Genomic DNA, 20,584 nt, shown 5'->3' on the forward strand with positions numbered 1-20,584 from the left:
TGGGCTTTTTTGTGGACCTAAGGATTTGTAAATAAAGCACTTAGTCAATTTAACTCACTTATCATAAACAGTTTCAAAGTAATGGAGATACGCTAGTCGTCGCGTCATTAGTTAAGCGTGACCATGATATCAAATCTACCATGTAACTGACATGCAGTCCTTTCTTGAAACATGCCTAGATACAAATAATCCCATCTGAATGATAAAGCATTATCCTTGAGATTATTTTTATCCATGAAGATACTGTACCTGACTGTAATTGAAGACTGGGAATTACTGATGAATGACTGATAATTATACACTGCATATCAGAAACATAGAAACGAGGGTGAAAACATGTTCAATGAATTCCTTGGGGCTGAAAACATGGGCACAGACACCACGGTCATATCTGTAAGTGTAGCTATTTATATGGATGATTTGAGTTTTTAAATATGACATACTTAGCACCTAAATATGCTAATCACAAAATGCCCAAAACAGTATGTACGTACATGATCACATCCCTGTGATTCTGAGTCTCCGGACCCCAAAGATCATATGTATTTCCATAAAAATACTTCAGTGGAAACATTTCTTGGCTCAGAAGTTGGCAACTAGATTACTAAATACATCACAGTGAAGTAGTTAAAGGATCTAGACCCCTTAAATCTCCTGAAGCATTTTCATATTCAATTTTGTTACTACCAGATGACGTTATGCAACTTAGGACAGACCTTTAGTTGAAGGGGTAAAAATCCAGTACTTTCAGTCCAAAAAGTCTTTCCCACATTATAAACTAGGTGAAAAATAAATAAACCAACAAATTCAAGGGTTTAAATAATTATCACAACAAACAAGTCTCCAAAGGAAGGAATCATCATCAGAAGTCCCTCAATGGTTGTAAATGTCTGGTAGCTGTATGTGTGAGCAAATCACACACACAATTTTACACCAAGAAAGTCAGTGAAAACCTTATTCTTATTACCGGTACTGAAAAAGGACCACAATCAGTTTATGGGAGACCTCTTAAGCTCAAACACGTTTTTGCTATTATGTTTTTATTTTCTGTTGATCGATTTATTCAAGTGGGTGAGATCAACTGAAGTTGAAGGGGTCACTGGAGACTGACTAACTCCTTCTTTGTTTATTACAATCATACAGTAGTAAAAAATAGAGCATTGTAGTCAAGGGGCTAACCTATTCTACACAGTGAAGTAACTACGTTAAGCTACATTCTTGCTACTACCTGTCAATTTTTGTTTTTTTACGACAGAAATTTCAAACTGGAGGGGTTCGATACTGCTTTCATTACCTCCGCCAACAAAGTTGGACAGAGATTATGTATTCAGCAGAGTCTGTTCATGAACAAAATGTACCAAATGGTTACTACTGAACTTCAATGAAATCTGGTGGACAGGTGGGATGTGGATCAGACAAACATTTATTAGATTTTATGCTGGATCTGTGTCCGAATGCAGGAATAATCATAAATTTTATTATTTTACTGGCACTGGCGAAAGTAAGCACTCTCTGTGATCGGGCAACAGGGCAGACTAGGATCACAGAATTAACTAAGTGAGACCATGAAAGTATTCACGTAGAAGGAGAGAGTAAATACAGTCACAAATGACAAATTTTATAAGCATTTTGAGTGCATTCTAGTCTATTCTGTTACTGCCAAGGGGATCTCGCAGCTGAACAAAATCACCCATCGGTAGCAAGGAAGAAAATATGTTACCATAATGAAGGAGTTAACCATTTACCCCTCATGACATATTTCTTACTTAGACTATTTTATTCAACAACAATAGTGGCAAGATTAACTTTGATACGTCTAACTACTTCAGTTCAAGCTCTCCCAAACTTATTAAAATCGTAATGAGATGATAAATCATCATCATCATCTGGACTCCTTTCCCACCCTTGGGCAGAGTGAGAAGTAGCAATGTCCAGACAGCCCAAATTTGCTCAGTCCAATTGGCCACGCTTCCATTAAACCATCATTCAAGCCCCTGGAATCCTCGCTCTATCGGATACGCCAAAAACATTCACCACGTTCTGTAGCTTCACATAAACGTATCCGATAGAGTCAATCCGGTCGCTGCCACGTTAAAAAGGGGTGCCAAATCCCTATTCATGCACTCCTCTTCACAACATTCATCCAGCCAGCTCGATCTTGTCAGTTCCTTAGCCTCATCGACTACTAAACCTCTCTGCCTCACACACTCATCCGCCATATCTCTCCACCTTCTCCTTCGTCTACCTCACCTCCTTCTTCCTTCTTTCAAATTCGCTCAGATATAACTTTTTCACCACTCTATTGTTATCCATTCTCTCCTACCACACCATCTCAGTGCACTCTCTTTGATTCTGGTGTCCACAGACTTCCTCACTCCACATCTTTCATAAATACCTGTATTATTATTTCGGATCCTATCCACCCTCTGTAGGTACTCCACATACATTCCTCAGCAGTCCCATCTCTACTGCTCTTACTCTTGACTTTTTATTTCATACCACACCATAGTCTCATATCCATATGTTAAAGTTGGCACTAACACTCCTTCATGTAAGCCTCATGCAGCTGCAACACTCAAGCCTCTGTCTCTTATCAAGGCCTTCATTGCACCAGCTACTTTCTTCCTTGTGTCACTCTACTTTCTTTTGCACATTTTCCTCCCTATCTATCATTGTACCCAGGTATTTGAACTCTCTCACCAATTCCAGTCTCTCCCCATTCACTGTAACATCGCACTGGGTCACCTTCTCTCTCAATAACCATCACTTTACTTTTTTCTACATTTACTCTCAAGGCACAACTCTCACAGACATCAGCAAAACTCTGCATTAGCCTACCAAGTCCTTGTCCGGTATTTGCAAGTAGTATTGCACCATCAGCATACAACAAATTTGAGATATTCTATCCATCACCATTCATTACAAATGCCATCCCCCTCTCCACTACTTGTGTTTTTATTTCTCTCATTACCCCATCCATATATACACTGAACAACCTTGAAGATATTGTACAACCGTGTCACACGCTCACACTGATCGTGAGCCATTCACTTAGATGCCCATTAATCCTTACACATGCTTCTATACCATCATAAAAACTCTTGACGGCACCTAGCAGCTTACCATCTACACGACACATGCACAAAGCTTTCCACAATCCTTCTCTGTCCACTTTGTCGTATGCTTTTTCCAGATCCATGGATGCCATAAACAACTCATGGTCCTTCTCACAAGCCTTCTCTGCTATCTGTCTCACTGTAAATATTTAATCCACACATCCTCTGCCACTCCTAAAGCCAGCCTATTTATCACTTACTAGGACTTCTGATATCTCTCTTCCTTTCTCTATAATAATTCTTCCATAAACCTTCCCTAAAACACTCAATAAACTTATGCCATGATAATTCTTGCACTCACTTCACTCACCTTTACTTCTGTACACAGGTAAAATCACAGCCTTTTTCCACTCTGCTGACACAGTTTCACTCATCCATGCCTTCTTACATATCTCCAACATGCACTTCATACTCTCTCCACTACACAATGCATACACCTCATCAACTCAAACTGTTTTCCCATTTTTCAGCCACTTCGTAGCACTCTTCACCTGGGCAAGTGTCATGTCTCCTGGCACTGCATTCCCTCTCTGCACACCCCCAAAACCAATTATGTTTACAGCTGCTCTGCTCTCTCTATTCCCATTCAACTGGCTTTTAAAATATTCTTTCCACCTGGTCCTTACTTCATCCCCATGGGTTAATAATCTACCACCTACATCCATCACATGATGACATTTCTTCCCACTTTCACTTCTATATTTCTGCACCTCTTTCCAGAATAATTCCCTATTTTCAGAGTTTTTCAGAGTCATTTGCATTCAATTTTCTTCCTAGATCCTCATTTACCTCCTTTTTCCTCTTCACTAGTCTCTTTACATGCTTATTGCTCTCAATATATTCAGTTCTTACTTCAACTGAACCCCTGTCCTGCAACAACTTTAGCCACTTCTTCCTCTTTTCCTACACTGCTTTCTTAACCTCATCATTCCACCATGCCGTACCTTCCATCTTTGTTGTTACTCTTGCCACACCACACACTGCTTCAGCATTTCTAACTAAGTAATCCCTATATGCATTCCACAGGCTGTCCAGATCCATTTCATTCCAATTCACTGATTCTAACTCCTCCCCTACTTTGGTAATGTAATCATCTGCCATTTCTTTGATCCTCAGCTTCTCAACTTTCAGTCTTTCTCCCCAACTGCTCCTCTCTCTCTCCTGATCCACCTCACTCCTCTCAGTTTGATCTCGAGATAAAAATATAATAAAAACTAGGAGCACTCACAAAGTGCAATGCCTGTGACCACCAACCAGTCCAAGGGCCAATTATCTGATCTGCCCTATGACCTTAACTTCGAAAGATTACTCTCAAAACCAAATTATTAATTTATGCCAAACCCTTAACCCTTCCACCAACTTTTGTTAAAATCAAATAAAATATGATCAGATGTTGTTGAGTTTACCTTGCCTGGTGACCCTGACCTTCTGTTTTCAATATCGAATCTCTTTATCTTTATTTAACCTGAACCCCTCCAAAAACTTTAGTCTACATTGGATAAAAACTGATTAAGTTAACTTTGTCCTGTGACCTTGACATCTGACCTTGTGTTTTAAAATACCCTGACCTTGACCTAGTGTTTCAAAAAACAACAGGTTTAATCACTGGCTGCCCCTGAACGTTTCCATTAAATTTAGGTAAAATCGGATCAAAACTGTTGTATTCGAAGCAACCACACATAGTAGTTTAACTTTAACCTTGTCACCTGACTGACTCTTCTCCAAGCTAAATCACTTTATTCTTGTCTTACCATCAATATTTCCCTCAACTTTGGCTTATAACGGGTGAAAACTAATTCAAGTTGCCCTGTGACCTTGATCTCTGACCTAGTGTTCTAAATAACTATAGGTTTACTCCCTGGCTATCCATCAACCCCTCCGAAAAGTTTGGTTAAAATCGGATAAAAACTGTCTGAGCTATTCTCTCTCTCTCTCTCTCTCTCTCACACACACACACACACACACACACACATACACACACCTCGCGCGCAAACACTCATTCCCACTTTGCATACCGCATGTGTAATGACATTTCGCATTGAAGAGATTGTGTTTGTTAAAACAATGCAATGGCCACTCTGAGTTGTACTTAGGATGACAAAGTCTTCATAGCATTTCAGTAACTGGTTTTTCCATATTACACCTTAATGCCTTGATTCCAGTGATGCATTGTACAATTTGATTTTATATCTCAAGACAATTGTCTTTACGTTATAAAAGCCCCTGGGCAGTGCTAGGCTTAATGAAGGTAATATCAATAGCCTCCAGAAAAAAAAAATCCTAACTGCAAAACAATCATCAGGATTTTTTTTTTTTTTTAATAACAGAACAGAGGGAGGAAAAACAAATGAATAGAAAAAAATAATCCATACATCAGTTTACTGGTGTCCTCTGTTCATAAAATATCTGTAACAGTCAGACTTGAACAGCTGTAGGTTGAAGTTTGGAGGGAAACAACTCTGGGGAAGAGAGTTTCAAAGAGATGCAGTACGGGGAATGAAAGAATTCTGATAGGCAGAAGTTCTGCAATATGGCTGAGTGACATTCCAGTCATGAGCACTACTGATGCCCGTGTAGCACGAGAGAAGGCATGGAAAGGTGGTACCATGGACACAGCTTCGTCTGAGCATATGTCATAAAAATATCTGTAAAATAATGCAAGGGAGGCAACATTCCCTCTTACTTGTAGAGGAGGTAGTTTATTTGTAATGGCACGGTTGTTATTAATTCTAACAGCCTTGTTCTGAATTTTGTCTAATTATTTAAATGCAACCTCTCCACATCCATTCCATAAGGGTGAGCAATATTCAAGCTGAGAACGCACATGACTTATAAACTACAGCTGACTGCTCGTCAGTGAAGTAGTTAGGGACTCTGTACATTAGTCCAAGTTTCTTTGAGGGGGTTTTAGCAAGTGATCTAACATGAGAGGTCCAGCTGAGGGCACTGTTAAGTGAGAAGCTGAGAATTTCAATACTTTTGGAGATGGGAACATTATTAGTACGAATCTGGCAATATCTGTCTATTAGTAAACTGTATACATTTAGTTTTACTAGCATTAAATGAGACAAGGTTGTTTTGTCCCCATTCACTGATCGTAGATAGGTCTTGATTTATGGAGATGGCTGTGCTAAGTTGAGAGGTAGAGATATTTGACTTTGTAAATGGGTGTCTGTGTGTGAATGAACTATGTAGTGTTGAGTCATCTGCATATGAGTGGATGGGATTGTGGGTGACAGATAAGAGATCATTAATATGAACCAGGAACAGAGTTGGCACCAGAACTGATCCCTGCAGCATGCTGGCGTTAACTGAGTGGAAATGGAATATACAACATCTACTTTTACTCTTATTTTCCTGTCACTGAGATATGAGGAAATCAATAGACATTAGTCCTTAGCAAGGGAGCATGAAAAAAAAAAAAAAAAAAAAAAAAAAAGTCCTCAAGATGAAGTGGTTAATGCTTTTTTTGTTTCCATCATAACTTACACTTCAATATTTTCTTCTATTTTTTTAAATTGTTGGAATAAATAACAAACTTCATCCCTTCAGGCCAATGACCTATTTTCTGTTTCTCACTGCCTCCAAGCAATTTTATTCAAATTTAGGAGTGCAACATCCTAATAATGAGGTTAATCACCTAACCCCACCAGGTTTCAAAGTACAGTCAAGTCGCCTATGGCACGTGCTTCTATGGCATGGTTTTCCATGACACGGCAAGGTGCCAGACCCAAAAAAACGAACCACACGCGTAAACGAATGAAACTCTACTCTTGTTTGGGAACCTCCAACCCTACCCCTTCCACTTAAGCACTATCAATGTCAGACCCAGGTACGTACAGTACTGTCACTACTCGTTATACGTTGAACCGGTATACGATAAGTTGCTACAATGATAACAAAAGTTTCACCCCAAAATCCAATTTACGATAAATTTCCCACTATAACGATACTGCCACCAGAAAATTTCATATGAAGTGCCAGGAGTGCGCAAAGCGACCGTTGCTCATCTCAGACAAGACTGTGGCCCCGGCAGGCAGAGCATTGTTTTGGTTCCACTGCATAGTCCTGCCACCCCTTCAAAGCTCTGTCTTTTCCACTCATTCATGTGTGCCCACCTTCTATCACCACCTCTCAGTCAAGCATCGTACTACAATATACATCATGTAGCACCAGATCAACGTCATACAAGTGTGATTATTGTGTTGTTGCAACAATTTACTGTATGTGAGTAGCATTGCCTGTCTTGGTGCGATAATGTTTGTTTTGGTCTTGGAGACGACTTGGACTGACACAGGAAGTCATTAAGGTGGGTTGTCATTTTTGTTTGACTGACTGCTTGATTGCGTGAGTGTGTAAAATTGGGAATAATAGGGAAAAGTGGGATGAAAAGGGGGACTTTGGGCGAATGTCCAGAACCAAATTGCGTTTTTCCCATTGGTTTAGTTATTTGTATGGCACAGTTTTCTATGGCACGGGCTCTGTCCAGAACCAATTAGCCAAGCCTTAGGTGACTTGACTGTATTATAAAATGAATAAAAATCTGAATTTAGCAAAATCAGTCACTGACGTGAAGGGACTAACATACACGAAGATATAAATGTGTACTATGGCATATAAATTGCTTAGTAAGAGAAATTACGAAATCTTGCACCAACGTAATCACTGCCCTACAGAATAAAAGCCCGAGACACTACCGGCTGCACTCCGGGTGGCATAGGAGGCTTTGTGTCTACCTTCGTACCAACCCTCCCTCAGCAGGTTACTCTGCATACTGCACTTTAACACTCTCTTCTATGTTATAGTTTTACTATCGAAGTAGTTTGCATTAACAACATAAAAGAGCAAGAAAATATTGTGATGTGCAGAAAAATAAATCGCTCTGGAAGAAGTGTTACAAAATCTCCTAAGCCACTTAAAACACGACTGTCAATGCAAGCAGCAAAGGAAGAGCACTCTGGTTTAACTTATCGTTTATCTCACACGTATCTACCACATTATCATGAACTTTTCAAACATGTAACTTGACTTAACCCCTAAAACGCGGCCATGGACAGCCAACTTCCCCTGGGTGGCGGAGTTGGATCGCGGTCTGAGTACCTGTAGGAAAATATTAGCCAAAAATCAGAGATTAACCCTAGAACATTATACTTGGTATGGCAGATAGTACTTACATTCAGCTTTCTCCAGAGACAGGTGTTGAGCCTTCATGGACTACCCAAGGACTTGTGGAGACTTGCAAAGTTGGGTAACAAAATCTTCACTTTCACACCTCCAGCAACCCGGTTTCCCCTCTACCACAGCCTCATTCTGTCACAGTAAACTTTATACTACAATGTACAGGTAGTTTGGAATCCATATTTGTACAATAAACACTGAAAATAAGGCTAAAATCAACGAAGCATACGGCCGACATGCAGCGCGGCGGCGGTCTTCCCGTCACTCAACAAACATTTCCATTTTCACAGCTAAAAACACGTATACTACATTATTTTCAATCATAGTACTTCCCAAAAGATCACTGCGGTGCGCTTTTATTCTGCCTTACGCCCGTCACTTTATTCTCGTTCTGTCGGCCGCTCGCACTGACTCGGAAGAGCTAGAACTCGCCATAATGTCACTTTGAAAGCCTGCGGTAAACTGACGCTAAACAGGGGTAAACCGCGCAAAAAAAAGCTAGTGTGACAACTGGGGAAACAAGCATTTCCTATTAGCATAAACTGCTTGTGAGAGGAGAGCGCAGATTTACAGTTCTGAGCAGTCAGAGCGCTGCCATATATCACAGCTAGGCTGGCCGGGCCGTGGTGGGGGGGAAGGGGGGAAAAAACGCGATACTTGGCAACACCGGAGATCAGTAGAACAAAGGTTAAGTATGCTAATTGTAGCTAAAGGGTGGTGGTACTGATAGACAATACCAGCTGGAACATCCTTGCCCGCGTTTATTCAAAATTAACTCGAATCGCAAACGCAATGATCCGCCGTTATGTCCTTTTTGGCGATCGTCGCAAAAGCGACGATCCGCGTTTAAAGGGTTAAATGAGAGGTAAACACACACACACACACACACACACACACACACACACAATCACACTGAGTCTCACACAATGGTATAAGGAGAGTTGAGAAAACAAAAAAATCCTGCCTTGCTGGACTGATAATACCATAACAGTAATACAGTAGAATCTCAATTAACTGGGAGCCATGGGGAATTCAATATGTCGGAAAAACGATTTTTCCGGATTATTGATCAACACCCATTTCCTGTTGTCATACACCATACACTATTGAAGTAGTGTGACTTGCATATACAGTAATAATGCCACATACATAATAATTAATGTAATAATATATAAAATTAATGTAACATGTGTATATGTATAGCATACAATGTACAATATTCCAGTTATATGTAGTGTGTACTCACCCATGACTCATCATTGCTCCAGTAGGCTGCAGTAATCCACCTCCCAACCCACCCAAAAGCCACTCAACCTCTACTGTAATAATTTTACTAAATGTCAAATACAACTGTATATTGTATAATAAACTTATGTTTACTGAACTAGTACTGTAAAACTTAAATGTTAACCACAGCTAAAATTACGTACATTATTTTTTTGTCTTTTTTAAATTTTCCTTTTTTTTTTTCTTTTTTACTGTTTATACTGTACATGATCACTCATCATCATCACTTATCATCATCACATCATCCACATCACATGCAGATTCAGAGGGAGGGCTGGGTGGGGGAGGCAGAGTTGTGGGTGTTGCAGGCTTTTCAACACGAGTGGATGGGCTGGCTGGGGGTCGAACAGCCCTGATGGGGGAAGACTGGTGGAGCAGCCATTTTTGCTGGAGTACTTGCTGGTGTGGACGTTGATGCATCACTATCTGGGAACCCCTCAAACGAACAGGAGGATACGAGTGAAATGTTTGCTATTTTTGCATGTTTGCCCCTTGTGAAAAAGTCCCTGATGTCTGACTGTTTGACTGCTACACAACGGTGATTTTGGAAGTCATCATAATGGCTATGAAAATGAAGTGGTTCATTAGCTGTGTTGGCTGGATTTCTCTCCATGAATCAGATGATCTTTTGAAATGATTCATCAGCATCAATAGGGTGGAGTCAAAGGCTTTTCGTCTCATTAACTCTCCTCCTCTTACTGACTCCCTTCAACCTCTGTCTCTTCGCCGCACTGTTGCATCTTTATCTCTTTTCTATCGCTACTTTAATGGTCACTGCTCCTCTGAACTGTCTGCTTGCATTCCTCCACCTCTACGACGGGCGCGTAGCACCCGTCTGGCAGCAAACTCTCATCCCTTTTCTGTCCAACTCTCTAATGCAAGAGTTAACCGTTACTCCCAGTCTTTCATTCATGCAACAGGTCAGCTCTGGAACTGTCTCCCTCTGTCTGTATTTCCTCCTGCCTATGATCTCCAGTCTTTCAAACGCAGTGTGTCCAGGCATCTCAAAATGATCGGATCTTGAATTTGGCTCTCTCTTGTATTTTGTTTTTCTCTTGGAGGGAACTGTTACTGCAGGCTCATGGCCTTTGGTTCCTTCTTCCTCGCATAAAAAAAAAAAAAAAAAAAAAAAAGAACACACTCCTTCCTCCACTTCCTCATCGCTTAACTCCACCTCTTCCACATCTCTCTTTTCAGGCAAAAGAACACTGTCGATGATTTCCTGGTCAGAAAGAACTTTTTCTGTTGGGGTTTCTTTGTCTGCAGCTAGCCATTTCTGTAGTTCAGCGGGTTCAAGTTGGCAGAATGGATGGCACCAAGGAGCTTTGGCAATAATATCCTCGATCGTCTCATGCTCAGGCTCTTCCTCCCTCTCGTCAGGTTGCAAGGCTATGGCTTCAATATCTGGCCACACATCCCTCCACACCTTAACTAGAGTTGTTTTGGCAGATTTTCTTCCAAGAATCAGCCACGGCAAAAACACACTCCTTCAAGCAGAAAGATTTCTGGAATTCCAGCATACCACCAGAGAAGTTCACACATTTGTGGGAATAGATTTTTCTGTACTTAGATTTTACTGCCCGTATTATGCCCTGGTCCTGTGGCTGAATTAATGAAGTGATGTTAGCAGGTAGATACAGTGCCATAATGTTCCTGTTAACCAGCTCCTTTGCCTCAGGATGGGCCCGACAAAAATCAAGGAACAGAATGTCCTTTGAATCCTCAGGAAGTCCTCTTTCCCTCAGGTGCTGTTTGACTTGAGGCACGAAATGATGGTGGAACCAAATAGTGAATATGTATCTCATAATCCAAGCACTCGTTTGAGACTCATAATCAACAGGGAGATGGACTAGTCTCATAAAAGCTCAGGGTGACTTATACTTCCCAGTCACCAGAGGCCTAAGTTTATGCATGCCTGCAGCATAGGACAGTCACTCTCTCTTTATTTTTCTTAAATCCAGAGGCTACTTCTTCAGATGGCCTTGCCAACGTCTTCTCAGGCTTCATGCAAAAAATGAGGGAAGTCTCATCGGCGTTGTAACAAAGTTTGGGATGGAGGTTGTGCTCCACTAGCAATTCACACAATTTCTCTTTGAAATCCTCAGCTGCACTCTTATCAGCTGACCTTTTTTCACCACAAATCTCGAGCTTCCTAATGCCATAGCGTTTCTTAAAACGATGTAGCCAACCTAGGGTGAAAGCACACTGTTCTTTTACCCCCATTTGTTCATAAAAATCACATGCCTTGTCCATGAGAAGAGGTCCAGTGATGGCACAACCTTCCGCGCTTTTCCCCAAAAACCACTCGTATAGCACAGTATCCAACTCTTCAAACTTCGCTGTCTTAAGTGTATGTCTGTTTTCTTTAATCTGAGCAACATCAGACTGCGTAACATATTTCAAAAGCTTGTCTTTTTGTTTGTGTATGTCATAAATAGTACTGGACCCGACGTTGTACTCACTTGTGAAATCACTCGTGTGGGACCTTTTTCCAGTCTCTTACAGATGTCTATTTTCTGTTTTGGTGACAGTACCACTCTCTTACGCTTGGGCGTACTCTCACTGGTAGGTGTACCAGAAGCCATGGCTGACATTCCATCAAATATTACGAAAATTGCAATAAAACAGTGGAGTGTTGCAGTGTTTACACTGTTAACCCTCAAATCAATGGCGGGGACTGTGGTGATGCGCTCTGGCTGTGAAGGATTGAAAACACTCAGGCGGGATGGTTGCGCGGTGAATTTGAAATGCTGGTTAGGTCCTGGATTTTCCCCAGTGGATCGATTTTAGAATTTTTCTTTAAACTGTCCAGTTTAGTGCAAATTCTGGTTTATTGGCTCACAGATAACTCAGGTTCTACTGTAACACAATACAGTAAGACCTCACTATAATGGACTAACTGGGGCCCAAGCTATTCTGAAAAAAGCAAAATTTCAATAAAAGCACCATTCGGACTTCCCCCTGCTAACCCAGACTTTTTCCGATATACCATCCATCCATCCATTGCCAGACGCCATGTATCCCAAATGGGGTGGCCAATGGCTTAGAGTTAAATGTTTTACAGGGAGGGGCACTAATCCTCCACCAACCCCACTTGACGTAGGGATGCCAACAGCATCTGGTGTTCCCAGGCGGTCACCCATCCAAGTACTAACCAGACCCAACGTTCAGACTTTTTCCGATATACACTATCAGACATTAGTCTGGATTGCATCAACGGTTTTTAAACTGTTTTCAGTGCCACTCCAGCATTGTACTGTATTATACATTCACTACAATAATCAGATGGCATAATATATATAATAATACTGTACTGTACACTAACAGACATGTCATTTATTTATCTTATATTGTGGTGAACATAGCTGAAGTGGTCAGGCAGTCCAGACTGCTTCTGGTTTTATTGGACTTTTTTCGATATATAAGAATTTAGCCTGGTAGCTCCTTGATTCTGATAAAAGCGAATTCCGGTCTATTGAAGTCCATTATATCGAGGTTTTACTGTACTTGTAATTTTTGCTAAGCGTTGTTATGCCTCCTGTTCGACCAATTGCTACATAAAATTCACTGTTAAATGTACCAAAATACTGCTGGTTATATTGGCATTGTAACACTTCACTACTGTATAAAAGTGGTATCTGTATACAGTACTGTGTATAAATTTGTGCAGCAATTTCCTGTACCCTGAGGCAAAGGACTGTGTCATCGCCAGGCTGAATGTTATTTACATGTTTATTGTACAAGGTGTGCATCCATCCACTTTCCAGGCCTTTCTTGGTCCATAAGCAGAGCAGGGACCTGGGGCTAGGCTGCTCAGTCCAGACATTTAAGGTTAGGGTGACCAGCCTCACTCCTAGGGGTGGCATTATGTGAGTTATAAACTCCAGCTGTCCCTCTGATACAAACCCTTACAGACTCAATCTGATTAAAGCACCTTAACCCACTGAACCACCTGATGTCATCTGCTTATATTTACTACCCAACATAGTAAATATTTTCCTTACATTACAAGCTTGCCACTTACTGCAGTCACCCAAAGGCAGCAATACTGTATACAGTATTTAGTGAGTGGTTTGAGAGAGAGAGAGAGAGAGAGAGAGAGAAACTATGCTGTCTACTGAATGTTGGATTTTTTTTTTTCTTTATCAAAACTTGATCTTTACAACTCTAAAAATTTATTGAAAATAAAAATTTCATGCCATCAGTTACCTATTACCGTATTTTTTTCATACGGTAATGTACACATACACAAACTGATACAAAGCAGAAATGGATAAGATATGCCAAGGTCAGTGATACTAACTTTTCTCTGTTTCTCCTCCACTCACCTAGGATGGAGGATAGAGTACTGCCCCAGTCCAGCATCCCTGCTTGCCTTAAGGGACAACTAAAGGGGGCCTTTCTGTCTCCAATCTATCTCTCTGTACTGTCCTCTTCTCTTCAATCCTACCTCTCTTCTTGATATTGCTATGTTTCTTTTGGCCTTTATTTTCCCTCTACTCTATTAGGATAGACATTTGGTTTTAAGCATGAATAATCAAAGGACCTCCCACTGATGCTGACTCTCCTCCTTCCTGGGTCAAGCCTTTAGACCAACTGACCAATCAAGCCACTTCATCACCAAGCCAATTTAATGCTGAGCTGATTCATCGTCAAGTCACTTCGTTGCCAAACCACTTCAATGCTGACACAACTGCAGTGCCAACACATCTTCAATGCCAAGACCACTTCAATGCCAAGTCAATTTTTATGTCAAGCCTTCTTTTGTGCCAAGACCACATCTATGCCACGACCACTTTTGTGACAAGACCATGTCTATGCCATGACTATTTGTGTGCCTAGACCACCTCTATGCCAAAGCCACTTCTACATCTCTTTCCCCACTTCTGTTCCACTGCTAGTCATACAGTATATCTTTACTTTGAATTAGTGCCACATGGTCTTTAATACCTGGCACCAAGAATCCATTATTCAATTGTAAAAATGAACCAAGAGATCTCCTGAAGGAGAAACTGCAGATCTCTGGGCTCAATTTTACTACCAAACCCGGTGTCAACGAACAGTGGAGTGTTGCAGTGTTTACACTGTTAACCCTCAAATCAATGGCGGGGACTGTGGTGATGCGCTCTGGCTGTGAAGGATTGAAAACACTCAGGCGGGATGGTTGCGCAGTGAATTTGAAATGCTGGTTAGGTCCTGGATTTTCCCCAGTGGATCGATTTTAGAATTTTTCTAAATTGACTGTCCAGCAGATCCCCAGCAGATTTTCTGGATTTGACTGTCCAGCAGATCCCCAGCAGATTCAATACAAGCATATACACAAAACCAATGAACCCAGGACTGAGTCTCAATGGAAAAAGCATGTGCCCCCAACAATAAATGGACTCCACCATCAGAGCCTTCATCAGGAGGGCCCTCAAGTGGTTGGGGCACCACTCACCATGAGATAGAAAGAGCCACTGAGGTTCTTGTGAACAATGAGTATTCCACCTGCATTGTTAACAGGGTGGTAAAAAGTGAAACAGAAAAATAGTACCAATCAACAAACCAAAAATGGGACAAACCTGGATGGGCAATGAATATTATTATTTTACAAAGTCCATATGCATCCTGAATACAAAACAAACTAAAGACCTGACAAAACAAACATCAGACATGCAGAATAATCATCTTATGTATGAACAGACTTGTAAACTAGGGAACTGTGTGTCCCTCCTCTCTTCATACATAGGACATTCAACTACCAAGCTTAGCTGAAGAATAACACTTCATCTGCAGAATGGTACCCCTAAAATATACACAAGACACTGTCACAATATCCATCTGACCTGAGAAATGATGGAAGAGAACTCACACATTATCAGGCGGACTCTGGATGCGAAACACTTACAAATATTAGAAGCCCTCTTCATCAATGATAAGGTCCCCAGGATGAACCTACAACCAGAGAAATGATGGAAGAGAACACACACATTATCAGGCGGACTCTAGATGCAAGACACTTACAAATATTAGAAGCCCTCTTCATCAATGATAAGGTCCCCAGGATGAACCTACAGACAGGAGAATTCATGATCATCCTAACCTGTTCCTCCCTATACAAGGTCTGGGATGGAACAATGACATCCCTCATATTCCCCAGACTCCCATTGGTTGATTACAAACCCCCACCCCCCACTGGATAATCTCTCCCTCACCTCATTTTCTATTGGCTGTTTACCTGATTCCCAGATCCCCCTGAAGTGTATATATATACTTGCTCATTGTGCCTTTACTCTGTCACTTGATAATGTACATAATGTACAAACATTGTGAATACAAGAAATAATCTACTCTGTGTTTTACTAATGCCTTTTGGTGGAAATATGTATGTAGTATTAAACCAATAGCAGAAGTCTGCCATCAGGAAGGTTGGAAGATCATAAATGCAAAAGTTGTTGGATTTAATCTGTCTGCCTGTCTGTGTCTGTCTGTCTGTCTGTCTGTCTCTCTCTCTCTCTCTCTCTCTCTCTCTCTCTCTCTCTCTCTCTCACACACACACACACACACACACACACACACACACACACACACACACACTATATGGAGATTGACAGACAGATAGATGGACTGACATATATTATATAATCACAAGGTGCTTACTCTACAGCTCAGGCCTTAAACCCTGTAAGAGATACACTTTTTCTAAAGATGTGTTCTATCATGAATAGAGCAGTAGGGTCAGTCTGGACACTTTCAAAGAGCCCTTACCTGCACAGTATACAGTAATGTCAATCTGGGCTGAAGTGCAAACTCAGTATCAACTAGCAAAATACAGCACACAGCTACATGTAGCTACAGTTAAGACATTTCAGAAGTACAGAGTAAACATGATTAAGCTACCATTCTACAGAATAATTATTCTGAAATACACACAACATACAAAAGGAAAAATGTTACTTAAACTATCTTACTTACAAACTTAAAAATGCTACCATACTACCTACAAAAATATCAATATTACTATCTTGACCATTCTACACCTTTTTAAAACTTTCAGTGGAATATATAGTGTACTGACCTGAGTTAACTGTGCACCCCCTGGTTTCCTGGGTTTGGGTGGAACAAGTGGAGCCACCTTTCTGCTGCCACCTGTTGGTGAATACTGTGGGGATGCAGCATGGCTGATGTGCAGTCGACTCAGCTCGTCTGACACATTGCTATACATCCTGGCTCGCTTCACCGATCAGATCACACCGCTGACAAAATAGCAAAATTACCATATCAGGTACACAATTTGGAAGTCAGAAATATTTTTCTTAGCTCCCTCAGGCCAAGAATAGCTTACTGGTACTTGATTCTGGTTAAAGCAAGACAATATTATTTAACTCAGAAAAGATATCTTCAAGCTTAAAGAAAGGAAACAGTCTCAGTTAACAGTTTCAGCCTGAGGATGTTGGTTTTATTCTATTTTGGTTTCAGCTCAAGAAAAATATCTTCAGATTTACAAAGCTCAAAGATATAACAGGAGCTACAGAGAAACTATCATTCACTATACACAAGTTAATCTAAAACTGCTGAGTAAATTATAAACAAATAAAAAAGAAACTATTAACCCAGTTAAAATTTAAGTGGAGTTTTACTGAACTTGAATTCGGTATATCTCATACTGCTTTTTTAAGGCAAAATTTTAAGGTAACTTCACTATGGAGGCTATAAAGTAACTACAGTTTCCTCTCTGTTTGCATCCATCCATCCATCCATCCATCACTGAATTTTTTACTCCATCAGGAATGTACAAACCTGGGGATAGGCTACTAAGTCCTGATATTTAAGGTGAGGGTAACCAGCCTCACTAATCTCTGTATGGTATTATGTAGGCAATAAATTCCAACCATCCCTCAGATATAAACCCTTACTGACTCAATCTGGCTGGAGTGCCTTAACACAAAAACTAACAGCTGTCACACAGTTGTATAGTTACCATCCAAAACAGTACTGTCCGCTCTTGCTACACGATAGGGTTGTGTCAAGTAAAACCCTATCGCATTACAATTTATTGCGTAGTGAGGTCTATATAATATGGGTCCAATGGGGTTAGGGAGGGCAACCTCGACCACAAAACCTAAAATCTAAAAAAGCTTGACCTAAATTTTATATTTGCCCTTGGTGCCCCTCAGAAGCACCATACTTTCCACTAAAGGTTGAATGCTTGCCAGACAAGATTTCCATGGCACATGTTATTTCACATACACAAAAAAGTTAGCACTTCACTTAAATAATGCACTCACACAGTTAGCTGCCGACTGCAATTGTGTTTCGGTGGCCTTTCATTCACAAAATGGAATGAAAGACAGACAATCACAGTCAATGTAAACACTGGGAAACCATCTTGGCTCAATCATCTGACTGGGAGGCCTTGTCGCCAGCTGACAGGGGAGGCTGTGTACACATGGTAGACACAATTTCCAAGTCATAAGTTTCAAAATTTCAAACAAAAAGTTTCCACTTTTATCTCACACTGTACTATTTCGTAAATGCTTACACTGTTATTTGCCAATAGCAAAGGTGTTTCAGTGGCCTTCCAAGCACTAAATTGAATGAAATGCAGTCATTCATGAAATGCAGTCAATCACAGCAAATATAAACATTAGGCAGCCATCTTGCCTCAATCAGTTGACTGGGAGCCCTGTCATCAGCTAACTGGGGAGTACATATACAAGAAAAGAATGTGGTAGGTCTTGCCACACACCTTCTTCGGCAATAGTTATAAAATCAGTTATAAATTCACAGATGTAACCACATGCCCTTGGGCAAATAGTATCTAATACACTATACTACTGCACTAGCTGTGTGTGTGTATTTACCTATTTGTAGTATACAGGAATTGAGCAATGCTCATGTTGTCATGTCTCCATATCCACATTTATCAAGTCTACCTTTACACACATGAATATTTTTCTCATGTACCACCTCTTTGTCTAAGTCGTTCCAAATATTTAAGTATTTACATATACCTAATTGTGATATACACGGAATGTACTATGCTCGTGGGTTTCTGTCGCTGTTTCTCAATAAGTCAAATTTAACTTTAAACTCGTTTAAGTTTCTATACTGGACGATCTCTTTGTCCAGGCTATTCCATAAGTCTATACTTCTGTAAGGAAAGCTGTATTTCTTGATATCCTTCAAGCAGCTTGACTTTTTCAATTTCATTCCATGTCCTCTTGTTGCTCTCTTATCCCATACAAACAGATCTTCTTTGTCAATTTTATCTACTCCCACCATGGTCCTGAACACCGCAATCATGTCTCCCCTCTTTCTCCTTTCCTCTAACGAAGGCAAATCTAGTTTTTCCAGCCTCTCTCTGTATGACAGGTCTGTAAGACTGGGGACCATCTTGGTTGCTGTTCTTTGTATTCTCTCAATCTTGTTTATATCTTTCTTTTTGTGTGGGGACCACACTACCGCTGCATATTCTAACCTGGGGCGGATCATGGCCACTATCAATTTTTTCATCATTTCCTCATCCATATAATGAAATGCTACTCTTATGTTAGTCAAGAGTTTATAAGTCTCTCCAACTATCTTGTTAATGTGCTTTTCTGGTGACAAACTATCTTGGACCAGCACTCCCAAATCTTTCTCTTCTCTCCTTTTTGTGATTAATTCATTACCCAAAAAATAATTCAGTGATGGTCTCCTGGTACTTTTACCCATTTCCAATATTTTACATTTCTTTACATTAAATTTCATTTCCCATGTCCGGCTCCAATTGTGTATCCTATCCAAATCCTCCTGCAGTATTTTACAATCCTCCTCAATCTCTATCTTCCTCAAGATCTTTACATCATTAGCAAACAGACTTGCATAACTGTTCACTCCATCTACCATATCATTTACGTAAATCAGGAACATTACTGGCGCCAACACTAAGCCTTGAGGGACTCCACTTGTTACTTCCCTCCATCCAGACATCTTTTCCTTTATTACTGTCCTCATTTGTCTGTCTCTCAAAAAGTCTCTCATCCATTCCAGAAGTTTCCCCTTTAGTCCTCCTATATATTCTAGTTTCCACATTAGTCTCTTATGAGGTACCTTGTCGAAGGCCTTCCCTAAGTCTAAGTACACACAATCCACCCAACCATCTCTCTCCTGTACCGCATCAATCCATCCATCCATCCATTGCCAGACGCCATGTATCCCAAACGGGGTGGTCAAGGGCTTAGAGTTACTTGTTTTACAGGTAGGGGCACTAATCCTCCACCAACCCCACTTGACACGTAGGGATGCCAACAGCATCTGGTGTTCCCAGGCGGTCACCCATCCAAGTACTAACCAGACCACATCAATTGCTCTTGAGTAAAAGCTCAACAAGTTAGAAACACATAACCTTCCACTTCTGAATCCAAACTGACATTCAGCCAAAATATTCATCTCTTCCAGATATTTTATCCATCTGTCTTTCAGGATTCTCTCACACAATTTTGCGACCATGCTGGTTAGAGACACTGATCTATAATTCAGGGGTTCTTCCCTGTTTCCTCCTTTGTAAATTGGTACCACATTTGCCCTCTTCCATTCTTTTGGCACTTTTCCCTCTTCCAGTGAGCATACAATTAAGCTGTTAATTTTAACCGCCAGTTGTTCTCTGCATTCCTTCAGTACCCAATTAGAAATTCCATCAAGTCCTGGGGCTTTCCTTACATCTTGAGTTTCCAGTAATTTATACACTTCCTGTACCTCCACAAATTTATCATCACCGGAAAATTGTGTGTGTGTGTGTGTGTGTGTGTGTGTGTGTGTGTGTGTGTTCTTACCTTACCTAATTGTATCTTTACAGGAATGAGTCAAGCTCGTACTGTCCCGTGTCTTAAACCATATTTATCGTACATATCCTTAAATTTGTGAATTGTTTTGGCACACACTATTTCACTCGGTAGTGCATTCCATTGATCAATTGCTCTGTTTGGGAAACTGAATTTACTTACGTCTTTATCACCTCTCTTCTTATGCAGTTTTCA

General features: G+C 40.6%; 1 protein-coding gene across 1 annotated transcript in view; it reads right to left on the reverse strand.

Moving 5' to 3' along the window:
* Positions 1-20,584, reverse strand: part of LOC145411398 (uncharacterized) — a 133,443-nt gene that overhangs the window by 64,479 nt on the left and 48,380 nt on the right. Inside the window, exon 2 of the mRNA XM_080281439.1 lies at positions 16,642-16,819. Within this exon, the coding sequence (XP_080137565.1) occupies positions 16,642-16,788 (147 nt within the window). The 5' untranslated portion in view covers positions 16,789-16,819. The remainder of the gene's footprint in view (positions 1-16,641; positions 16,820-20,584) is intronic.

The sequence above is a fragment of the Coenobita brevimanus genome, chromosome 89 (assembly GCF_032717465.1).
Source record: "Coenobita brevimanus isolate Jiangsu-jjx chromosome 89, ASM3271746v2, whole genome shotgun sequence".
NCBI classification, from domain to species: domain Eukaryota; kingdom Metazoa; phylum Arthropoda; class Malacostraca; order Decapoda; family Coenobitidae; genus Coenobita; species Coenobita brevimanus.